Source organism: Vigna angularis, chromosome 8, assembly GCF_016808095.1.
Source record: "Vigna angularis cultivar LongXiaoDou No.4 chromosome 8, ASM1680809v1, whole genome shotgun sequence".
Lineage (NCBI taxonomy): Eukaryota > Viridiplantae > Streptophyta > Magnoliopsida > Fabales > Fabaceae > Vigna > Vigna angularis.
Window position 1 is genome coordinate 25,070,347 of NC_068977.1, and position 25,344 is coordinate 25,095,690.

At 32.3% G+C, this 25,344-nt stretch overlaps 1 protein-coding gene across 1 annotated transcript; it reads right to left on the minus strand.

The window, feature by feature from the left end:
• Positions 1-9,275: 9,275 nt before the first annotated feature.
• LOC108344198 (receptor-like protein EIX2) lies at positions 9,276-13,876 on the minus strand. Its single transcript, XM_052867743.1, has 2 exons — positions 10,279-13,876; positions 9,276-9,481 (listed from the first exon to the last, which is right to left on the minus strand). Exon 1 carries the CDS (start codon positions 13,825-13,827, stop codon positions 10,285-10,287), a length of 3,543 nt encoding a protein of 1,180 aa, XP_052723703.1. The 5' UTR covers positions 13,828-13,876; the 3' UTR covers positions 9,276-9,481; positions 10,279-10,284.
• Between the last annotated feature and the right edge of the window lie 11,468 nt (positions 13,877-25,344).

Consider the following 25,344-nt stretch of genomic DNA (forward strand, 5'->3'; position numbering starts at 1 on the left):
TCCAGACGACGCGGGGTAGAGCTTCCTCACAGATCCAGACGCTCGGGAGAGAGGGGAGAGTGTAGAGAGAGAAGAGAGAGAGAAGGGAGGAGCAGAGAGAGAGGCTAGGTCAGAAATGCCGCTCGGAAGCCAAAGTAGAGCCCATTTATAGCCAGATTGTTTCCACTGTAGCAACAGTTTCGGTCATTGCCACCGAAACTGTTGTCACAGTACCGGTCATCTCCTTTTTCAGAAAAAAAAAAAAATTTAAAAAAAAAAAAAAAACAAATTAGCATCTACTGATGGGTGCTAGGTGATTTAGACATCTGCTGATGGATGTCAATGATAACATCTACTGATGGATGTTATTGAAAAATTTCTTCCCTTTTTCCTAATCTTTTGTTGCACTTGTCTATATTATTTGACTGCTCTGAAATTGTTAATCTGATGATTGTTACACACTGAGGACATTGTGTGATTTAAGTGTGGTCTACTGGGAAGAAATTCTGATTTTTCTGTTATTTCTGTTAGTTTCTGTTAGTTTGTATTTTGTGTGTTAAATTTTTTGTGTTTGAGTGTTAAATTTTTCTGTTTTAAGTTATTTTTATCGAGTTTTGTGTGCAATAAATTTTACATTTTTCTCTTGATTTCTGGATGATGTCTAAGTTGTAGATTTTTCCTTCACTTACTTAATACTTATAGATTGCAATCCTTGCTTTTCTCTGCTTAGAAAGATGATTATGTGTTTAAGAGGTTGATTTGATTGTGACGAATACCCTGTGTGAGATTTGAGCCACTTAATTTTCTTTCTTGTGTGTGATATGTATCTTGAATGCTTGCACATATGCCTTGGCTTGATTCTTTTTGATATACTTGATTGATATGCATGTTCAGACGTGATAAAGGCATTTTTGTTCTTAAGCCTCTTTAGCCAAATAAGCCTACCTTGTTATTATCCATTGATAACCCCTTTTGAGCCTATATTTTTCCCATTTATTTGTTTTGAAGCTCATACACTAGCCCTAAGTGAAAAACCATGATTACCTTAACCTTAGGGAAGTCTGGAGCTATAGAAGTATTTTGTGAATAAGTGTGGTCTCCATGGGAATTCTGATGAATTGGCTAGTTGGTTCCTCATCATGTTTTGAAATGATAATTTATATCCTGTTGTGTGATAAAAAAAAAAAAGACAGGATAAAAAAAAAATGATGAGAAAAACAGAAAAATTGAAAAATAATGTTGTGAATAATGGAGTCGAGAAGAGGATTGAATTAGAGGTTTGGGCGTAATTTCACTGTATTTTCACTTATTCCCCATTGCTCCTCTATTTCTTTTGGGCTATACCTACTTATCCATATTTATTCTCCCCTGTCCTTGGCCCCATTACAACCCTGAAAGACCTTTTGATCTGAACATGCATATGTTTTAAGTATTGATAATTAGAAACTTGCCAAGTCTGCTTGTGTTTGCTTTCTTGAGTGCATTGAGTTGAAACTGTTTATCCTAGACACTTGAGAGAAACACTATAGTGCATCTGTGAGGTTTTGTTATTTTTAAATCACCTCTTGAGCTGATTAATTATTTTGCCATACTGTGAATTGCTTGGATGATTTCTGTAAGTATCTGTTATGTGATTTTGTGTTGGATATTGTCTACTTCTTTTATCTGTCCAGATTTCTTGAGAATTGTGTAAATTATTTTTGTTTTCTTGTGAGTCTCTGTTTTCTGTATGCTGAGTTTTGTGTCACTGTTCCTAAAAGTCCTTTGAACTATTCCCTGATTTGAGTCTTAATTTTGCCCAGGAGTGCAAAAGACTAAGTGTGGTCTATTTTGATGAATCAATATTTTTCTCAATTTCACTTAGCTTATTGTACCGAATTTAATCAGGGAATTGTGCTAGAATATCCAGTATTATCCCGTTTTGCTAATTGTGCTTAACTTGACCAGAAATTCTAATTTTGATTAATTTGAATCATCTGAGCTAATTATTTGCATTAGTAATTGCAGGAAAAATATTGGAAATACAATTTGGGACATTTGGAAGAATATTCATTTACACATAGTGTTATTTACTTGAAAGATTTATTTTGTGTGGTGATCCGTTGAAACTTGAGATGAAATATTTTGTTTGGATTGGCTAAAAATTAGAAGTGCACGGTCCAAAGGTTTTGTGGGAACATCCAAAAATTACACATGCTTTCACATGAACTCTTTCATTTCTTGGATTTTAAAGAGCATTAATTGGCTTGGTACATGGCATGTCACGGCTGAAATATCAATCAGTGGAGGGCCCCTTGTTGAAGAAAATATGGAAAGAAGGTGGACACTTCACGGCTGCAAACAGGGCAATCTCTTTTGTCTTTTGGAAGTGGAGCCGCCACCTAGGATTGAAAAATTTGGCTTGGGAGAAGATATTGCTTTCACGTAGCCTTATCTTAGAAAACACACTAAATCAAGTTACATTTTAATAGGTTCACGTGAACAATTTGGAAAAGTGGTGATTAATTGGTGAATGGAAAAGCACACGGCCCACACATGCTGAAAAATTGGGAACACAGAACACGGTACTTGGAAGGCTGCAGAATGATTTAATGCTGGATGCCACGGTCAAGCAAGAGGTACTGTCACGGCTGGAGCAATGGCAGTAGAGAAGTCAGTAGCAACACGCATTCAAAGTGTTGGAGCATCCAGTGGAGCACACGGCTGCCACATGAAGAAGATGAACACTGTCACGGCTGGAATGGCGGGAAACTGTCCAGCAGAGGTGGAAGACTCACAGTACAGCACCAACAATTTACACAGTAGCACTTGGAGGAAACGGACCAGCACCTTGTTGAAGCAACCACATGCAGCGTGCATGAAGATGGAAGGCACACGTTCATTTTATTCCAGCAGCTGCACCAGCAGAAGGCACACACACTTCACGGCCACATGGAGAAGACTGTCACGGCCCTGGTCCAGTGTTGAAAACGGAAGAGAAGATTGAAGCTTGGAGAGCTCATTCCAGCAGCTTGGAGTCACGTGAATTAGTCGGAGATGAAGCTGTGAGGAGATTGAAGGAAGAGTTGCGCTCCAGCTGGAGCAATGGAGTTTTCACAGCTTGGTTTGGCAACGTTTCCAGCAGCCACAAGCAAAGATGGAGCATTCACGTCCAAGGGAGAATGGAATGTTGAAGGGAGCCATTCACGTGATTCATCTGAAAAGAAGAGGGCCCATCTTATTTTATTTTGAATGTCACGGGAGCAAGCTAACAGGGGAGAAAGGCAGCGTGATGAATGAATGAAAGAGAGCACCTCCAATATAAAAAGGGATAGGAATTCCAGTAGAGGGACACGGCCTGGAGGCCTGGAAGGGGCTCTCACATTCTTCTCCTCCAGGAGGCTCTCGGGTTTCTATTTTCCCAAACAGTGCACAATTGTAATTTTATTTTTGAAGCATGTAGTTCAGTAAAAGACGGTCACAGTGTAGCATTTTGTTTGGTTTGAAATTTTATCTTCACTGTTCAGTAATTTCATTTCAAGTAAATTTTAATTTCAGTCACGTATTTTTATTTTTATTATCTCTTTTATTTTACCGTTTATTGTTTTGTGCATCGTTAAATTTTATCGTTTCTGAATATTTATTGTTCCATTTCTACCGTTTGGTTTTACTGCTTTGAAATTTATTTGAGTGTTTTTAAATTCTCTTTGGTTTAAATTCGAATTTTAATTTTATTTACCGTACAACACATCCACAAAACCCCCCTTTATTCGTGTCAAAATCTGAGACTGAACCCCAATATTGGTCCTTGAGAGATGACCTAGGAGTCACCTCCTAGTTATATACTGCATTAATTTCGTGTATCAAATTTGTATGACAGCGACAGTCATATCAGGGACCATGATATTACCTCAACTCATATGTATCCCTTGTGTAGTCCATGCCCAATAGGTCCATGAGAGTTTCCAAAGCCACTTCAAAGTCTAAGACTTCATTCAGACAAAATGGTCTTACTATAGACAAATGTAGCAATGTGGACATGTCATCTAATGTGACAGTCATCTCACTAACAAGGACATGAAAAATGTTTGTCTCTCTATTCCATCTCTCAATGAACTCCAATCTCAACCTCTTATTGGTATAATCATAATAAATATTGCATAGAGGCATCAAACTAAAAATCATGACAAAAATTTGAACAACCAAACCTTTTTTTCGTGGAAGACCAACTTTTATCTCTCCTCGGTCATAGATAAAACAATTGCGTATAAAATTGAAACAACTAAACAATCATCAAAAGGAAAAAAATTGAACTACTTTATTAACTTGACCCTACCACAAACCGAAAATGCAACATGATCAACATAACATGTCAACAATGATGTATCATGTGGACCTCCAAGAAATCTACCTACTTCATGTTCTTCTTAAACAATATCTATGTGTTACTCAACAACATTATACTGATCTTCATTAACATCCTCTTATTGCTTATCAAGATAAGAATGAGAAATGGCGTCGCTTCTCCAAGACTACCCCTTCGACGAGCAAATGATGTAGATCTCCTTTTGTTTTCACCTTGTATAGAACTCTCACCAGAGTATGTAGAGACACCTCGAGTTATTGCCATTTTGATAACAAACAAATTAAGAAAAAAAATTAAAACCAATACACATAACAAATAACTAAATTTAAAGAGAATAAATAGAAAAACAACAACCCATATAAATCCTAAAACCATAACAAATAAACAAACCCTAAACCCTAAAGTATAAACTCTAACGAAAAACAGAAAAAATCCATAAAATTAAAATAAATTAATAAAACCATAAGCCATTAAAAATAAATTAAAACAAAATTTTAAAAAAAATATTAATATAAAAATTATATATATATATATATATATATTTAAATCCTTAACCCATCCTAAACTCTAAACAACAACCTATAAAATAAATAAAATTAAAAATTTAATAAAACCATAAGCAATTAAAAATAAATAAAAAAATTAAAGAAAAATTAAAATAATGATTTTATATATATATCGGACTTTGAAATTTAGTCTAATTATTATCGAATTTAGAGATAATATCAGATTTTAAAACTTGGTTAAGGAGTTCATTGGTTCTCAATGAAACATTTACAAATTTAGATAATAGTTTAGGAAATGAAGGTACCTTATATAGTTTGGTTGGCACGAAATGCTTGAAGGTTGATTGTGGGAGTGTATGAAGATGTGCTATGCAGTGATGTAAGTGAAAGAAGTGATGAAGAGGAAGAGGAAGTAGGTGATGCGACACTAGAATTTAGGAGAAAAGATGAGTAAATAAAAAGTGAATGGGTGAAGGTAAATATAGAAGAGAAAAATAAATTGCCTCTGTAAAAAGGACAGTTTAAATATTTCAAAAAGTTTGAAAGTATATGAAAAAAAACTTCCAAGTACACGAAGAAAGTCCCAGAAAATAAATGTGTAAAAACCTTTCTATCTTCAAATTCAACCGGCTTTTCATCTCAGAATACCTCTTTCCTCTGTTTTTTTTCACGTCCTTTGAGCATGGTACCCACACAATCCTTCTAATTTTCAACAACAATTCCATTTTTGCACGTATACTCCTTCAGACCTATCATTCATATTTCCTCTGCCAAAAATTAAACAAATAATTAATTTGGCCAAAAATAGAAACCATAAAAAGATAACGTAAAAAAACAGAAATTCAAAGAAAACTCATGTTAAAAGGGAAAGAATAGAAAACTCCAATAATTTAAGTGACTACTAATTAAATTCTTTTAGTTTTTTTATACTTTGCAACAACAAAATTTTTTCATAAGAATTATCTTATATCATTAAAAAAGAAAATAAAAAAAGTATTTTTACAAGCAAAATTAAGACTAGAAATCATCAAATTCATATGGGAGATCTTTATTTGAATTACAACTTACCATTTACTATAAAAATTTATTTATAGAAAAAAAACAAACAGACATGATTTATCACACATCACATTTCATACAATAGTTAAACAAATATTTTAAACATACCATGAACCTAAACCCAACCATCCGGATATATGTATTGATGTTAAACTATGATAAGTTTTTGCACTTGTAGTAGTGGAACAACTGCCCCCCTCCCCCAAGCTACCACACAAGGCTAATGTGTTTACCGCCTATGGACAAAGAATACCAGACCATAAACTAGGACCTTATGCTACTCCTCATCACATAATCCCCTTCTCTATCTGAGATGGAGCGATTAATATTAGAGTGTTAGGATAAATTCCAAAACTGAGTCCCTACATCAATACATCCCTTTACTTGAAATCACCACCAACCATTTCACCCTACAATTCTTGTCCAATCACTCCTCAATTGCATACTCAACATCAAGTATAAAACATCATACAATTCCATAATTACTTTTAAACAAACTTAAGTCCGTACTATAGTTCATAATTACAAGAAATTAAAAGAAATAAAACTTCCAATCCACTTCTAAACAAGTTGCCCATTGATGCATCACCCATTAAGACCAATTCCCCCTTGCTCAACGAGCCATCACTCGCTCTACGAATAGCAAAACAGAGGGTTCTCGTTGCTTAATGAGAACTCTCACTCAACCACTACTATACTCATATTTTTCACCCAAACCAACTCGCCCAATCATATGGCTCGCTCTATGAATGCAGAAATAGAGAGAGTTGCTCGCTCAGCGAGCCTAGACTCGCTTAGCGAGTTTGCAGAATTATGCAGAACCTGCACTCCCTAAACCTGCACTCCCTAAACCTCACATATCCTAACTTATACACTTCTACAAACATCTACAACTTCCATATGATATTTTAAACCTCAATTAACCTATCCAAATGTGCATTATCCAACTTAAACCTTATTAAACTCATTTTACCATGAATTTCCAAACTCACTCCAACTAAAACACCACTCTATAGTCCACAAATCAATCCCACTCATCTATCATCATAATTTGTTAGTTCAGACTCTAGAAAAGTCACAATTGACCCAAAACCATATCCTAAACCCTCACTTTCATCACAAACCCTGTACTTTAAAATCTCACTAGTCAAAACCCCTAAAATGAGCCAAAAACCATACAAAATCACACCCTATTAACTATCAACTAATTCAACGTCAGATTTCTACTAATTTAAATCTAGAACAAGCTATAAATGACCCTAGAACAAACCTAAAAACTCAATTCTTCCCATTCGACCCTTACTTCAAAATCTCACCTATCAAAACCTCCTCTTAAGGTTCAAAATCAACCTACAATTTAGCCTACTCTTTACTTCTCAATACAACATCAAATTTTTAACATTGCTCTTCAAAACCGATAAACGCACAAGATTAATCAAGTACAAATCAACATCATCCATGGCATCATACATAAAATAACCAAGTACTATCATTAAAGAATCAATGACACTAAAACAATCATTGTAATTAAAACCAAATTAAGATAACATCATATCAACCACCACTCATACCTGTAAATTAAATTTATAAAAATCACTAGCTTCCCTCACCTGATTGAGAAAACTGTCACAGCTCTATACAACGTACTACCCCTACCTTAGCTCAAGAAACTCTAAAAACACCTACACACCATATAATCATGATTACAGCAAGTCCTTAGGACGTTTGATCGATAAGGAGCTAGAAATAGAGATAAGATGACACATGCGTTCAAACTATTTGATGTGCGTTAAACATAAAAATTAAAGAAAAAAGGAGTAGAAACTAACTTACTCAATAGGAAAAACTGATTAGTAGATAATAGAGAACTCACTGTTGTGATCTCCTAGACACTTTATGATCATCAAATAAATGTCTCAGAAAGCTTATAGAGAAGGGAAAATAAATTCAAAGAATGATTTAGAGAGACAACAGGTATTCCAAATAATGAGACGTGTTTATGAAATCTTATTTATATTATTGAATTATTTTAACATTAAAATGTTCGGTCTCATTATTTTGAGATATCTATAAATTCTAATACTCTATTTTCTAGGTTCTTACAAAAGTAAAGTAAAGAGACTAAAAATATGTTTTATACTAACGATTTTTTATTATATTATTGTATCCATAGACACTAGTTATTATGTTTAAATATTCTTATTTATAATTACATTGATAATCTTTCAATAAGTTTCTTTTTGTCCAATAAAAAATCGATTTACCCATGATATTTTTCTAATTGTTATTATATGGAAATGTGAACCATTTATGACAAGAAAATTATTAAATCAAATTTAGAAATCCAAATAATTAGTCACTATATTAATTATGTAAATATTAATTAAAAAAATTTGGTGTGTAAAATAGTCTTTTTTATAAATAAAAAAATTATAATTAGTTAGTTAATTAGACTTTAAATTGGTTATTGTCATTAGTTTTAAAAGTTTTAGATATTTAATATTATTGATTTTAAATTAGTCTCAAATTTTAAATTAAAAACTAATTTAGTGACAAAAAAGGGTAATAATATTAGAAACCAATTTAGACTCTAATTATTATGAATAATAATAATTTTTTTAGTTTATAAAATAGTATTTAAATTAGTTAATATAATGACTAATTATTATTCATTTCTTAAATTAATTATTATTTATAAAATAGTATTTAAATTTTTTTCTTTACGCTCCTAAAATTTTGTTTTCTATGTCATATATTTTCTATTAAATGGTGATATGCTGAATTAGAAAAATCACTAAGCCATCACGAAATACAGAATAATAAGAAAAATAAAGGATAAGGAAAAAGAATATGGATGAATACACTGGAGAGAAAAAACATATTTTAATCTAAAATCTTTAGTTACTTTTTTTTTTTTGAGATTCCATTTACAAGAATTATTTCTATATTGAAAAAAGTATACGAATATTGAAATTTACCATAAGAATGGTCAATATTGATCTTAATATCACAGGAAAGTAATTCCTATTATAAGGAATATGAAAATTATTTATTTAAAATAATAATAAGAAAAAATATTAAAATTTAAACACAAGTTTAAAATAATGTTACCTGCTTTAGTTTGTACCAGATCTTGAAAACTTTCACTATTGTCATGTCATAAAGAGCGTCTCCCAAATTATTTAAGAAGTTGAAATATGCATCACGCCAAGAATGTCTTATTAAGATTGAGCCAAACACTCCCCAAAAGCTTATATTATGTCATTAATATAATATAAGCTTTTGGGGAAGATTCATTAATCACATGCAAGAGAGGAAGGTAGTAGAAAGGAAAAAAACATAAGGTATTAGCACAGAACATGACTCAAAAATCAATAATTATGTCATTTCCAACGTTTTGAAGATTCATCAAATTATTGTATGACTAACAACTTCACAATCACAATAGGCTTCCTCAACAACCATTACAAAATAAAAATGGAGAAGAAAGAAACATTTAAAGAAAATAAATGTTTAGAAATCTTCCTCAGTTATCGATATCCATTGAGCATGGTACCCTCACAATCATTCTAATCTTCAAATTCCATTTCTTCTGCCAAAAATTAAGCAAATTATATTAATTTCGCCAAAAATAGAAACAATAAAAAGATAACGTAAAAGAACAAATTCAAAACAAACTTATATTAAAGGGCAAAGGAATAGAAAACTCCAATAATTTAAGTTATTACTAATTACAACTTACCATTTATTATAAATAATGTATTTATAAAAATAATTATATCTATTATCCATGAAACTAATATTGCAATGTTTAAACATACAAAAGAAAAACCAACTTATTATGAGAATGTCAACAATTTTGAGACAAGATTGAAAGAGATAAAAATAAAGAGACTGAAAATATGTCTTATGCTAACGATTTTTTATTATTTTATTCTATCCATAGACATTAGTTATTATCTTTAAGTAATATTCTTATTTTCAATTACATTGTTAATCTTTCATTAAATTTCTTTTTATCTATTAAAAAATCGATTTAACCATAATATTTTTGTAATTGTTATTATTTGGAAATGTGAATCATATGACAAGAAACTCATTAATCAAATTTAGAAATCAAAATAATTAATTATGTGGATATCAATTAGAAATTATTAGTATGTAAAATAGTCTTTTTTATAAATAAAAAATTATAATTAATTTGTTAATTAGACTTTAAATTGATCATTGTCATTAGCTATATATCAAAGTTTTACATATTTAATATTATGAATTTTAAATTAGTCTCTAATTTTAAATTAAAAACTAATTTAATGAAAAAAAACTTAATAATTATAATAATAATAAAAATAAAATAAAAAATTTAACACAAGGTTAAAATAATGTTACCTGCAGCTATGTTTTGTAGCAGATTCGGAAAACTTTCACTGTTGTCAAGACATAAAGAGTGTCTCCTAAATTATTTAAGAACTTGAAATATGCATGACGCCAAGAATGTACTATTAAGATTGAGCCAAACACTCCCCAAAAGCTTATAGCAAATCCAATTGTCATACTTATATAATATTCACGATTGAAAATCAAATTGTCATCCTCTTGAAATTTAATAATTGGTCCTTGTCTTGCTACTCCATCAATGCACAATTCCTTTAATGGTGGTCCACAGAGATCAACATTATCTTCATATTTCGATGCATCGAAACTCTGTAATTGTGTGCCAGTTGGAATTTTTCCAGATAAATTATTATGTGACAAATCTAACATAGTGAGTCGATCAATTTGAGCAAGACTCGAAGGAATAGAACCAACAAGTTGGTTTCGTGACAAATCAAGAAATTCAAGTGATGTTAACTCTCCAACATTTGAAGGAATTTTCCCTGTCAATTGGTTTCTTGATAGATTCAATGACACCAATCCAAATAAACCCTCAATTTCTTTTGGAATTTCTCCTGATAATTCATTGCTTGAGAGATCAATGCTATTCAAAAGTGACAATCCGCTGTTTGTAAACATTTGTTCTGAACCTTTCCACATCAAGAATGCATTCAAATCATATGAAAAGTTACTTTTCGTAGCACTAGTGTTGACCAAATATTGATGACCTTCATAATAATCTCTCAAAGAAGTCAATTGAGCCATTGAGAAAAAGTTTTTTATGCATTTAGGAATTTGTCCAGATAGATTGTTTTGCGAGAGATCTAAGAGTTGAATGCTTTTTAGATAACAAATTTGTAACGGTAAACTCCCACGGAAATAGTTGCTTCTTAAGCTTAAAAATTGCAACTGCGATAATTCGTTCCCGATCCAATTTGGGATAGATCCTGATAATCTATTTTCTGCTATGTCTACCATCACCAACTGTGTGCAATTCTTCAAGACGGAAGGGATTTTACCTGTTAAATTATTGCTTCTCAATAACAAAACTTGAAGTTCAAGGAGTGATCCCATTGAAGAAGGAATCTCTCCTGAAAACTTGTTCTGACTCATATTTAAGTAAGCCAATGACTTAAAATGGGTCCAACAGTCTGGAATTTGTCCAGAAAACTTATTATTTGAAAGGTCTAATTGGTATAAAGATTCAGCTACACCATTAGAACATAAAAATGAAAAAGAATTTGTGAATTTATTGTTTGATAGATCAAGAGATATTGAGCCTCGTAAAAATGGCGGAACATGACCTTCAAATTGATTTGATGCAAGACTAAGAGAATAATAATGATTCTCTATTGGCAAATTTGGAATCGTACCTTGTAAATTATTGTGTGAAATATCAATACTCATCCAATTTGACAATCCAAATTTGGTCCAAAACCATTGTGGAATGGTACCTGATATTTCATTATTTGAAATGTCAAGATAAATAAATTCATTTTGTTTCTCTAGCCATTTGGGAAACAATGGACCAAGCTTGCAAGACCTCAATTCAATACTATGTAATTGAAAAGTTGAAGCCCAATTTTGAGTAAAAGTAAGTAAGTTATCTGACAAAATCAATGTCCTTAACTTTGTCATATTAAAAAAATGAGAGTCAGTTAACACACCTTTCAAAGAGTTTGAGTACAAGGATAATACCTCAAGTTCTGTTGGAAATCGAAGATCTTCAGAAATTGTCCCATTTAGCTTGTTACTATCAAGGTACAATTCTTTTAATGATGGGAACATTGTTGCGAGGTTGCGAGGCAAAGTACCCTTAATTTGATTCATGCCTAGATGTAAACTTTGCAATGATGAGGATAAGTGATGCATTATTGTTGGAAGGTTTTCACTTAAACTGTTATTAAATAGGTTCAATGAACGCAAAACAGTAACATTGTGAAGTAATTTTGGAACTCCATCCAATCGATTTCCTGATATATCCAACGTTTCCAACTTTGCAAATATTGAGAAATCAGGTAATGTGCCATTGATTTTATTCTGACGGAGATATAGTTCTCGCAATGAGTATCTAGAACATCCAGACAAATGATTAAATATCACTGTGAGATCTTCACTCAACTTATTATCAGACAAATCCAATAACTCTAAAGTACATGTGCTCCCAAATGATTTTGGAACACCACCTTCTAAAGAGTTAGACATAATTAACAACTGCTCCAAATGAGATGGCAATCTAGTGCCTTCAGATATCTTCCCACTCAATTGGTTGGAAGAAAGATCGAACGTTTTTAAATTTAAAAATGCTGAAAGGTCAGGTAGGGAGCCTCTGATTTGGTTGTCTCTCAAACTCAACTCTTGTAGTGAGTATCTAACACAAGCACTGGAGAAATTATAAAGAATTGACGAAAGGTCTTCGGTCATATTGTTTCCAGACATGTATAATGAACGTAGGGTGCATATATTCATGAATGATTTCAAATCTTCACCCTTCAAGAGGTTCCAACTAAGGTCAAGCCCAACAAGGTTGGAAGTGGTGTTTGACAGCCACGGGAATATCATCGGTTGTGTGAAGGAGTTACGAGAAAGATCAAGGACAGATAGAGAAGTAGAAAAATTGGAGTTGGAAGGATTGAATGAAAGGAGGAAATGATCGGAAAGGCCACATTCAATTAAACTCAGTTCTCTTAGTTTTGGTAGCTTGGCAATGGTTCGAAGGCAGCTAGGAGAACTGTTAAAATTAGATATGGAAATGAAGGAAAGATGGGTTAAAGAATTAAGATTAGATAACCATTGATCACTAGTGACAATTTTGAGAGCACTATCATATCCTCCAAGATAGAGTTTATTCAAATTTGAAAGGTTTCCAAGTTGGGAAGGAATGAATCCTTCAAAAGAATTGTACCTGAGATCAAGATACTGCAACCGAGAGAGATTTCCAAGTTGGGAAAGTATATTTCCATTTAAAGAATTGACACTGAGATCAAGATACTGCAACCGAGAGAGATTTCCAAGTTGAGGAGGGATTGAACCCTCCAAATAATAATTTCTTGCAAGATTCAAATATTTCAAATGAGAAAGAGAACTTATCTGAGTTGGAATTTGTCCGCTAAAATGACTTGAAGAGAGATCAAGATATCTCAAGTTGGTAAGAGAGCCAAGAAACTCTGGAATATTAGTGTGTCGAAAAGAATTGAAACTGAGGTTCAAATACTGTAAGTGTCGTAACTCCATTAACGACTTGTGGATCTCTCCGCTGATGTAACGCCAAGAGACTGCAGAATATTGGCCAAGAAGAGGAAAATATTCATAATGAACTTGTCCGTGAAGGTCAAGGCTTATAATATGAGCGGTGAGGTTGGTGCAGCGAATCCCCTCCCATTGGCAACAGTCGGGAATGGTCCAAGACGAGAGCATGCCGTAATCATCAACAATGGCAGCCTTGAATTGAAGGAGTGCTTCCCTCTCCTTTGGAAGGCATCGGATATGGTGTTGTCCAAAAGCAACCTGCAACACCACACTCACCACAAACATAAACATCATTACTTTCAGAATATTCATCATCAAACAGAGAGAGTGAATAGTATAGAATTAGATTGATATGTGTTCTGAATTTAGCACTCCCAATACCCACATTTATACTCACACCAACTCCTTCATTACCTATTCTTTTCACTCTCCTGCATTTCATTAATGCATGCAAGATTTCAATAATTTCAATTGACTACGAAGAAGACTTGTGTATTTTCATTTTAAACCACAATATTATATGAAAATCAAAACATCAAACTCGTCCTTACAACTATTAATGAATTGGAAGTTAATATTTGAAAACAAAATTAAGTGCTCTCAAAATTAAAAAAATTGTAAGTTCCACTAAATACTTAGAAAATATTTTAATAGTGAAAGCTTATGTCACCATTGTTATAAAATTTGAATATAATATTAAATAATATCTTGTACAGAGGACGTTGATGTTGTTCGGCAATATTTTCATTCCGTTTCTTTCGCAAGGATTGTATTTTTGATTTTTCTGTTCCCACAAGCTTGTGATTGAGTAGTTGAACTCTTTCCTTAAGACACGACGTATTTTCCTGGTTTAGTGGACACGTTGACTCACCTATAAATAAAGTCTTTCATTTTTAAAACATCGTCAGAAATCATTTTTTCTCATTTTCTCTTCTCTTAATTTTATTATTTTTTTCTAAAAGTATTTTGGATTATTTTTTCTTTTTTTAGAGATTCTTAATAGTTCGACTTTTGTTCGTAATCTTATTCTTTTTAATTTGGGGTATTGGGACAAAATGTAAAAAATATTGCCAAATTAAAAAGGAAACTTCAATACATCTTGTCATTATTGGAAAATTAGACATTGGTCTTTATTCAAATAAAATGACATTCCACTTTTCCACCCTTGTTACTTTTCTCATTATCAATGGTGGGAAATTTTTTTGTGAAAAAGAAAGGTAACTAACATGAACTGAAATTTTTAAATTAAACGACAATTTTATGTGAAAAATAATCGATCAAATGTTTCCTTAGGTAATCGTCTTTTAACTTTTAACAAGTTCTAATATTTGCAATAGCTTCTTTTATGAATAGCAAGATGGTTAATTTGACATAGAAAGAGTTCAAATAAACAGTCCAACAGTTTACAAATGACTAAAAAAATAACGTTATTTATTTCCATGTAGAAATAAAACGTTATATAAAATAAATACCATTAGGAAATTAATATTCTGTGTGATTTTTATTAAAATTTGTGAAATTATTTTTAATTTTTTTTTATAAATTTTTTAAGTTCTACGAAAAAAATTATTTAAATAATAAAAATCCAGATAGGTCATAAGTTCCTATAGTAAATTGTCTTACAAATTATAAAGAAATATTGACAAATAAAAAAGGGAAACTTCCTTTTTTCTAAGACAACAAAATATAAATTAATTAATATTTAAGACAACAACAACAATTCTTTGTTACTTTTTCAAATATGAAAATTTGTAAACCTAGTTAATTTCTACTGTAACAATGATTTAAAAGTGATATTTCTAGACATTTTCTATTTTATTTTCATCATTTGTTTTACATGTAAAATTACTAATTAAACACGGGATGGTATATTTTTAATTTTAACTATTTTTACATTATATTTGAATATTTTAGTTTATAAGTGTTGTATTTCCCGTTCAAATGACGGTGTTTTTCTTTTTTTAGTCATATAAATGTGAGGGTCATTATACACTAATACTTTTCATTGTTTGTCATATCATACTTATGTGATGTGTAACATCCCGTGTAAACTATAATAAAGAGAATCAACATGCATGATAAAGTAGTACAGTTATCCATCTGAAATATAAAGTGATATCTTTACAGTCATTCAAAAACAACTATAAATTTAAAACTTTATATACAGACTGAAAGCTAAGCTAAAACTATACACAAGGCTATAAAGAACAACAACCACTACTCAGCAGCAATATCACCTCCATCCAATGTTTGCTCCAAGGAAACATCTTCTTCCGCTGCTCACATCCAAAGCATGGTCATCGTAGAAGAAGAAAAGCAGAACATACAAAACATAAGCACACAACAGGGTAAGCTAGTTTAAACAAAGACTAATCATACCACAATCAATACAATTCATACAAGTATATTATACATTCACATCACGTAAACCCTTCGCACATAACACACACTGACTCTGACTGTCCGAACTTAGAATGATTGCCGAGCTATGACGGGTCGTGCACTTGTGGTGGCTTCTACTGCTTTGCAAAGCCATTGCCAATGGGTTTCACCCTACCACACTCACGAGGTTAGTCCGTTATCACTCACCTTGGGCCATACTGGAAGCACCCAAGACTAGGACCTCCTGCTACTCCTCACGACATGGATCAATCCTCTCTACTTGAGAATGAAAGACCATTGGAGTTTTAGGATAACCCCCAAGACTGAGCTCCTGCATCCATTCTAAACTTACTTAAATCTCAACTAGAGATTCCACTTTGAATCACAACATAGGGCACCACCATGTCTCCTCTCCTTGAGGATCATGGAATTACGTTCATAAACCACACTTGAACTTTACCATTTTGATTACAACATACCAAAATCATCACAGATATTACATATTACAACTTCAACTTACTCCATACAACACTTATTAATACATATCAAACAACATAAGAACATACAAGACTTTGAACTAGGACTTACCTCTCGCACAGCGCACGCCCTCACATAGCGAGACCATAAGCTTCTCGCACAACGACCTAAATCGCCTTGCGAAAGCCAAAGACAGAGACCAACTACTCTGGATCTCTCGCATAGCGACTAAACTAGCTATGCGAATAAAAATGTAAAAATGCTACAGACCCCAACCCCTCGCATAGCGACCCAATTCGTTATGCAAGAGCCTTATCCAAAGACTTAACCCCTCAAGCACTCGCTGATCGAATAAAATGAATAATGGTTCCAGACCCCAACTAGTCGCATAGCGATTACACTCGCCATGCGGATTGACAAACAGAGAGCAACCCTCTCAAATGACTCGCACATCGCACCCATTCGCTATGCAGATACATTGGCAGAGAGCACCTCGCCAAGATAACTCGCTATGCGAATCCATTCACATAGTGAGTCTGGAACGAAATTCTGCAGAATTACACAACTCAGCCACTCCTTACCAATTCCACTCAACTTGGCCAACTTCTAACACTCCTAATTCGATATATATACTAAATTAAACTTGACTAAAGGATTCTAAACATTCCTAATACCAATCTAAAGTGTTTATGCATCAATCTACACTCTAAAACCTCTAATTCATCAACTTATAGACCCAAAACCAATTCTACTACTTGGAACCTGTTTTTGACCATTTGAATGACTTAAACCAGTCCCATATGACCTATCTACACTATCCCAGCAGTCACCAACAGCCCTTGACCACCAATTCTCAATTTCACTACCTCACTTCCTCTAAAATACCCTAAACCAGCCCAATTCACTTCAGAATTTACTTCCTCAACACTACAACACATCACAACCAATAACAATCACCAATTGCACACATTACAGTATATAGATTAATCCAAATCAGCTTATCAATCACATTTCACAGTTTCCATTATTTTAACAGTTAGGAACATATATTCACAAGCTAAAATTCTAACTGCATAGCATTCTAATCACAGAATTCATCACATACAACACCAATTGGTAATTAAAACACAACCTAGCTTCCCTTACCTCAGAGATAACAACCACACACACAGAAACGTCTCAACCAAACCTTGCACAGTAAGGAAACTCAACAAAAACCTACAACTCACCAATTGATGATAGAAAACCACACTTAGAACCTAAATTGAGCTAGAAAATGAAAGGAATAACTACTAATCACATGCAACCAGAATCGTTGTATGCTTACAGCTCAGAGAGGAACGGACAGAAAAAGGGAGACGACTTACCAGATGAAAAACGAGAAATTGATCGGTCCAAACTCAAGCCCTCAACGCCAGGATCGCCTAGGCAGTTCCTGATCGTTGAACAGATAACTCAGCAAGAAAATTTTTTAGAGAGAACTTAGAGAACTCTGAGGAATAGAATTCTAGAGAGATGAAGTGTTCTTAGAATAATGAGAAGTGTTTATAAAATTTCATTTTATATTATCAAATTATTTTAAAGTAAAATAATCTATCTCATTATTCTAATACACCAATCTACTTTATAACAATCTATTTTTCAGGTCTTTACATGATAGGTTTACTTTAAAATTTTCCAAGTCCTCGCCATAAATGTCACTCCAACAAATAATATTTAATTGGTTAAATATATGTATATCTATTATATTTAAAACTGGTAAACAGAAAATTTTCGGATAAAATTTATTGTGGATTAATGTTGTTTTAAAATCAAAATATCTATTCAATTGACATAAAGTAATAACTTAATCTGTGTGATACCTAAAATAAACTATAAATTACATGGCATCCACAATGAAATTGCTATCAAATGAAACGGTATAGGTTTTATAGTATGAACACAAATTTGGTATTTGTAGAATAAATCAAGGGTGTTGCTCCCTCCACCTCCACAGCCTTCTCCCTTCACCTCCCCAATTATCTTTAATTCCAATTATATCCTTAAAGTTAAAATTTTTTACTTTTATTATTTTATTATTTTAATATTTTAATATTTAAATATAAACTAATATAAATATACATTATTAAAATACATTAAAAAGATATTCAAAAATAATAAATCAAAATATTAAAATATCTAATAAAATAATAAAAGAAACATAAAATTAAAACAAAGCTTAAACGGATGACATCCTTCAACGGATGTCAACATCCGTTTAAGGCGAAACGGATGTTGATATCCGTTTTGCCTTAAACGGATGTTGACATCCGTTGAAGGATGTCATCCTTCGTTTTCATTTTACGTTTTAGGGTTAAAGGATTATTGGAAAGATTATTGGAAGGATTATTGGAAGGGTTTAGGGTTTAAGGTTTAGGGTTTAGGATTATTGGAAGGATTATGACTACGTACCTGGAGAGGAACCACGACAAGCACACTACACCACAAAAGCATTGCACCACATACTGCACCGAAAGCAAGGGGAAGATTGCTTGATAATTCTTTTCATGATCACTGAGCTTTGCAGAAAAATATTTTATTCATATAAGGAACTACGTAGGTTATCAGTGAAATATGTTATAAATGAGTAAAATTAAAAAACAATAATTCTAAAAATAAAATTTTACTGAGGGGCAAAATAGTAAAGGAAAGGTGGAGGGAGAAGGCTGTGGTGGTGGAGGGAGCAACACCCATAAATCAAATCGTGAAAAGTCTTAGGGCAATAATTCTATTCCAACCAATGGACATATCCAAAGACTTGTGAAAAGAAAGATAAGTTACACGAGCCAACTTAATTTTTTTATTAAATGACAATTTTATATAAAACATAATCCATAAAATATTTCCTTAAAAAATAGTGACAGAAATATAAGTTAGTATTTTAAAGTTAATAAAACTAAAAGGCAACTCAGTGAAAGGAGAAAAGAATATTTAAATCATCTAATGTCAAAACTATTAAATAATATAGAACCATTGAATGTGACAGTAACATGTGCGAATGTTGGAGGAATCAAAATAAAAATAAAATGCAGGAGAAAAGACTACGAATGAAGTGTATGCAAAATGTGAATTGCAATAAACTAATCAAAATGAACTGCCACTTGGAAAGAAAGCTCTCGAAAATAAATATGTATACAAAATAATACATAACTTAGATGAAAAACATAAAACAAAAACTTGTTATATTCAGACATAGTTAGAGAGAAAGAATAGACTATGATAAAACATTTGTCTAAGTGACATAAATGATGACCATACATATCTTTTTAAAAGTGACGGTAATTAAAAAGATGACACATTCAGGTAATTAAAAAGCGACAGATTCATTAAACGAAACGAATGTACATGATGTTTTTTCATGATTATTTGGTTAAGGAGGTGTACATGAAAGTTCCCCAGGTTTTGAAACCATTGACCCAAATTTAATTTGAAGGTTGAAAAAATCATTGTTCAACTTGAAACAAGTTCCTTTGTATTGGTTTGCAATAGCTTCTTTTATGAATAGAAAGATGGTTAATTTGACTCAAATTAACACAGTCCAACAGTTTACAAATGTGTAGCAAAATAAAGTTATTTATTTTCATGTAAAAATAAAACATTATAAAATAAATACATTAGAAAATTTTATATTTTTTGTGATTTTTTATAAAGTTGTGATTTTTTATAAAGTTGTGATTTTTTTAAAAAAGTTTCTTTATAAATTTTTTAAGTTCTAAGAAAAAATATATTTAAATAATAAAAATCCAGATAGGTCATAAGTTAATTCATATGGAATCAACGTTGGCAGCAGCATCTGGGGCCGACAAAAGGAGCAGTGGAAGTGAAGGAATGATCAAGAGAGTAATGAGAAGAAAGGTTTTGCTAATGCGTTTTCAAACAATTGTTTCCTTCAAATTAAAAGAAAAAAACAATAACAAGCCGGATAAAATACTCGTTATTGTAATACAAACAGTTTATGTCACAACTTTTACCTCGGTTGAAAAAAAGTTAACAATTACATTAAAAATATATATATGGTGCAAAGTAATTTCCAAATTACATTTATGAAGAAGAATAAAAAGAAAAAGTGCATAGAAATAAAAGTAGAAATGAAAGTAATTTCACATTTTATTATGTTAAAGATTGACTTATATTTAAAGTATTATTTTTTATATTATCTTTTTTATTTTTTTTTGTAACATCCCAACGATCTATCTTTGTAAAACTGATTTGTAGTATTATTAACATGTGATTATTCTATTATATAGTTTTATACTGTATTATTGGAATGTTACATTAATGGTATCAGAACGATTTTGTTACTACTAGACATGCCACCATGCACGATGGAAAAAAGGGAGCAAATCCATAACTTCAAAAGGCGCTGAGAGCGCTGAGAGCTTTGATAAAGGCGTTGTTAATGGCATGGTGGTCGCTTGGTTGAGATGGTCAAAACCATGTGATCGTCGGTCGAAACTAGAACTTTGATAGTGACAACGGTAGACGATGGCGCCGACAACGGTAAATGGCGTCGTCGTTGTCGGCGACGGGTGTAGCAACAGAGGCAACTAGAATTTTTTTTTACTCAAAAGAACCTTAGGCTTTAGATACCATGTTCAATATAGTGAAAAACTATATATAGGATTAATCTCCCTTGTGTTCAATATACACATAGAGCTCTCTGTTTATAATAGAAGAAATATGGGCTAAACTCAAAATATAAATAAAAAATAATAACAAACAAACTAAAGATAAAAGATAAATATAAGATAAAGATAATATAGCTAACAATATTCATCACAAATTGGATCAATTGTTTTCTTTATAGTCAATTAAAATAATTTACATCATAAACTAGATTTGTTGTTTAATTTATATACTGAATTTAAATTCTTTATATTCATTATAAATTGGATCAATTTTTCATTTATACTAATTTATACTTAATTTATACTTAATTTAAATAATTTACTTGACTTGACGTCTAATTTCGAAACATACAGGAAAATTCTAAATAAAGTTGAAGCTGAACATACAACACATGATAAGTGTTGGCATATATGAAAGCAGGAGATGAAGAAGAGACTTATGATCATAATGGTTGGAATGTTGAATATTTGGATTGAAATAGTGTATTTTGACCAAGAAGATGAATCATGAGTACATGAGCAGTTTCATTATTTAATTCAATGTCTCATGTTATTCACATGTGAAAAGGCTTGAAGGTGAGAGCACAGGGAAAAAGAGGATTGAGAAAGTCTACACTGCCAAAGCATGAGAAACGTTGCTTAATTTGCTTTTATACAAAGAAGTCTATGAAAGACTAACAATTTCGTGCAATTCTTTTAGTTTCCATTTGATGTGATTGATGACTCAATTTTCTAAAACGTTAAAACCAGTTAAAAAAAAATTATAATGTCTGATCAATTATTGTATTTTTTCTATCATTTACTAATTTAAAAAAATATAAAGTATGATAATAATAATATATAATAAGATAAATTAACTTAGATAAAAAAATAAAATATAAAAACCTCAATTTTGAAAATAAACTTACCCAAATTTGGAAAATAATAACCTTTTCGGAAAAATCTTTTCCTTCCTTAAAACATTTTTGAAATGATTATTTTTTAATATAAACTAACAATCGGACTAAGAACTATTATACCTAATGACTAATTTTTTAGTGATACAAAATTTTACAAATGTAAGTATTTTATCTTTTAAGAGACCTTAACTGTAAGAAGTATTTCGCTTTATATGTTTTTATTCCATGTATTTATAATCATTCTCTACTTATTTAACCCCGTAATCAAGTACATATATATACATTTAATTTCCTTAATTTAGGACTCGATATCCCTAGTATTTTGTTTTATCCTTCAATTCCTTGATTTGTTGAAATACTAGTGCATATATCCGTCTTTAATAAATCTAAATTTAATTTACTTCATTTTAATTTTTTAATATTTTAATCTGAGTTTATAATTGTTTTCTTAAAACAATTTAATTATATGTGAAATTAAATTATTATTTTTTTCATAATAATTTCAATAGAAACTATTATATTATTATCGTTGTGTTATTATGAAAAAAAGTTTTTAAAGGTAATAGAATTTGTAACATCCCAAAATACAGTATAAAACGATACAATAGAATAATCACATCTAATAATATTACAACTTAGTCTTCCAAACGAGATTCAGTACAGATATGGCTGAACGACCTTACAATATAACGGGAAGTTAAAACTGCACACTAGCTACAACTAGGCCGAACGATTTACAAAAGAAAAGGGGTAAAAAATGATTGAACGGTCATCGTACAATTAAACTAACTAATAATCGAACAGTTCTACAAAAGAAGTAGCCAAGAGAGGTACAAACGGTAATACAAAGAAAACCAACAGCTGACCGAACACTTCTATTGTTCGGTCTTAACTTCCACCTCGACCAGATTTTCTTCTGCTAGCGCTTCTTCCAGCAACTCATCTCCTTCTGCTCACATCCACACGGATGATCATTGCAATAGGACAAACGACAGAACGGACAAGAAAGGAAAATAGGGTAAGCTTATGTAATTAAATTCAAGTATTAACATAGATTTCACACAATTTAATTAAATGAGCTAGTTCATTCACTTATACATGTAAAGCCTAATACTAGACTCTGACTGTCCGGACTGTATAAACTCTGTGTAGCTACGATGTTCGTGCACCCGGGTGATGTAGTAACTGGGAACCCTCAACAGCTGCCACCCGAGGTTAGTCCTATCTGTCCAAATTAACCATAAGGACTAGGACCTCCTGCCATTCCCACACATGACTTACCCTTCTTTACGTGAGAACGAGTAATCACGGAATATCAGGATGAACCGCCAGCTTAGCATGCCCACATTCATACTTTACCAATTCCAATATACATTCATGAGATATTCCTCCCCAGAATACTCGTTCATAACCATACTCATTTCTTCTACATCATATTCCATCATCTTTCATTATAATTTAATATATATATTATATTTTATATATTTTTTGTAATTTTATTTAAATTTTATTATAACATTTTATACAAATATATTTTTTTAAATATTTGTGGGGTATTCGCGGGTATCCACGGATATCCGCGGGTTTTAAAATATCTGCGGATATTTTTTAAGCGGACATCCGTGTGGGTAGCGGGTCGGGTAGTGGGTGGATTTTTTTTTGTCGGGTCGGATTGCGGGTAGACACTAGCTGTGCCCGACCTGACCCGTTGTCATCCCTATCTACGTGAGACGTCATCAACAAGATAAGTATGTTTTGAAATATTAATATTTCATAAAATATCTAATTAATAATAGATATTATAACAACTATTTTATATAGATATTTTAAATATATATAGTATAATCCATAATATATTATATGATATATGATATATTATATATAATATAGTATATAACTATAAATATAGTTATCTAATTATTATAACCGAAACATTTTTTGGCATGATTAAAATAGTCAAAGAAATTGTTGTGTTAGAGATAACTATCAACAGCAATATTATAAAATCTCAAGACAATTTTGATACCTTGTTTATTATATATGTTATTTATTCAGTGCAATTCATAATATTTGGTAACCGAATCATTTATTATACGGTTATATACCATAATATATATCATCATGAGAATTTCAGCAAGACAACATCTTGAAGAAATATATATAAAAATCCACGCCATCAACTATGCAAGTGCAGACTAAGATCTTGTCATAAACGGACTTCATGCTTAAAGTATCATGGAATTCAATTAACGAAGGGAAAGTCTCCTATTGCAAACACTGATTGCCAATTTCGTCAGCAAAGTTCATAATTAACGATCAAGTCCAAGACCGAGCGGTAAATCCCTTTCGGGAGAGAGGTAAAACCCTCTCAAAGCCGAACGGTAAAGTCCGTTCCCTAAGAAGCACTCCTAGGTCAAAGATCGAGCGGTAAATCCCTCTCAGGAGAGAGTTAAAGCCCTCTCAAAGCCGAACGGTAAATCCCGTTCACTAGGAAGCACTCCTAGCTCAAAGCAGAGAGGTAAAGCCCTCTCAAAGCTGAACGATCCCTAGGAAGCATTCCTAGGTCAAATACCGAGCGGTAAATCCCTCTCGGGAGAGAGGTAAAGCCCTCTCAAAGCCGAACGGTAAAGCCCGTTCACTAGGAAGCACTCCTAGCTCAAAGTAGAGAGGTAAAGCCCTCTCAAAGCTGAATGGTAAAGCCTGTTCCCTATGAAACACTTCTAAGTCAAAGACAGAGCGGTAAATCCCTCTCGGGAGAGAGATAAAGCCCTCTCAAAGTCGAACGGTAAAGCCCGCACACTAGGAAGCACTCCTAGCTCAAAGCAGAGAGGTAAAGCCCTCTCAAAGCGAAACAGTAAAGCTTCTTCCCTAGGAAGAACTTCTAGGTCAAAATCAAAGACCGAGAGGTAAATCCCTCTCGGTTCATGTTGAAGGCCGAGCGGGAAATCCCTCTTGGTTCATGTTGAAGGACGAGCGGTAAATCTCTCTCGGTTAATGTCGAAGGTCGAGCGGTAAAACGATCTCGGTTAATGTTGAAGGCCGAGAGGTAAATCCCTCTCGGATCATGTTGAAGGACGAGAGGTAAATCTCTCTCGGTTCATGTTGAAGGACGAGAGGTATATCCCTCTCGGTTCATGTTGAAGGCCGAGTGGTAAATCCCTCTCGGTTCATGTTGAAGGACGAGCGGTAAATCCCTCTCGGTTAATGTCGAAGGTCGAGCGGTAAATCCCTCTCGGTTCATGTTGAAGGACGAGCGGTAAATCCCTCTCGGTTAATGTCAAAGGTCGAGCGGTAAATCCCTCTCGTTTATAGTTTTTCAATTGACATTCATATTATAAATTAAATACAAATAATTATTAACTTTAAAGAGATCTCGTGGTATATATATATATATATATTATATTTAT

What these genes read in the sequence shown, in the direction of transcription:
- LOC108344198 (XM_052867743.1), bottom strand. Translation starts at nt 13,827, where the DNA reads ATGATGAATATTCTGAAAGTAATGATGTTTATGTTTGTGGTGAGTGTG.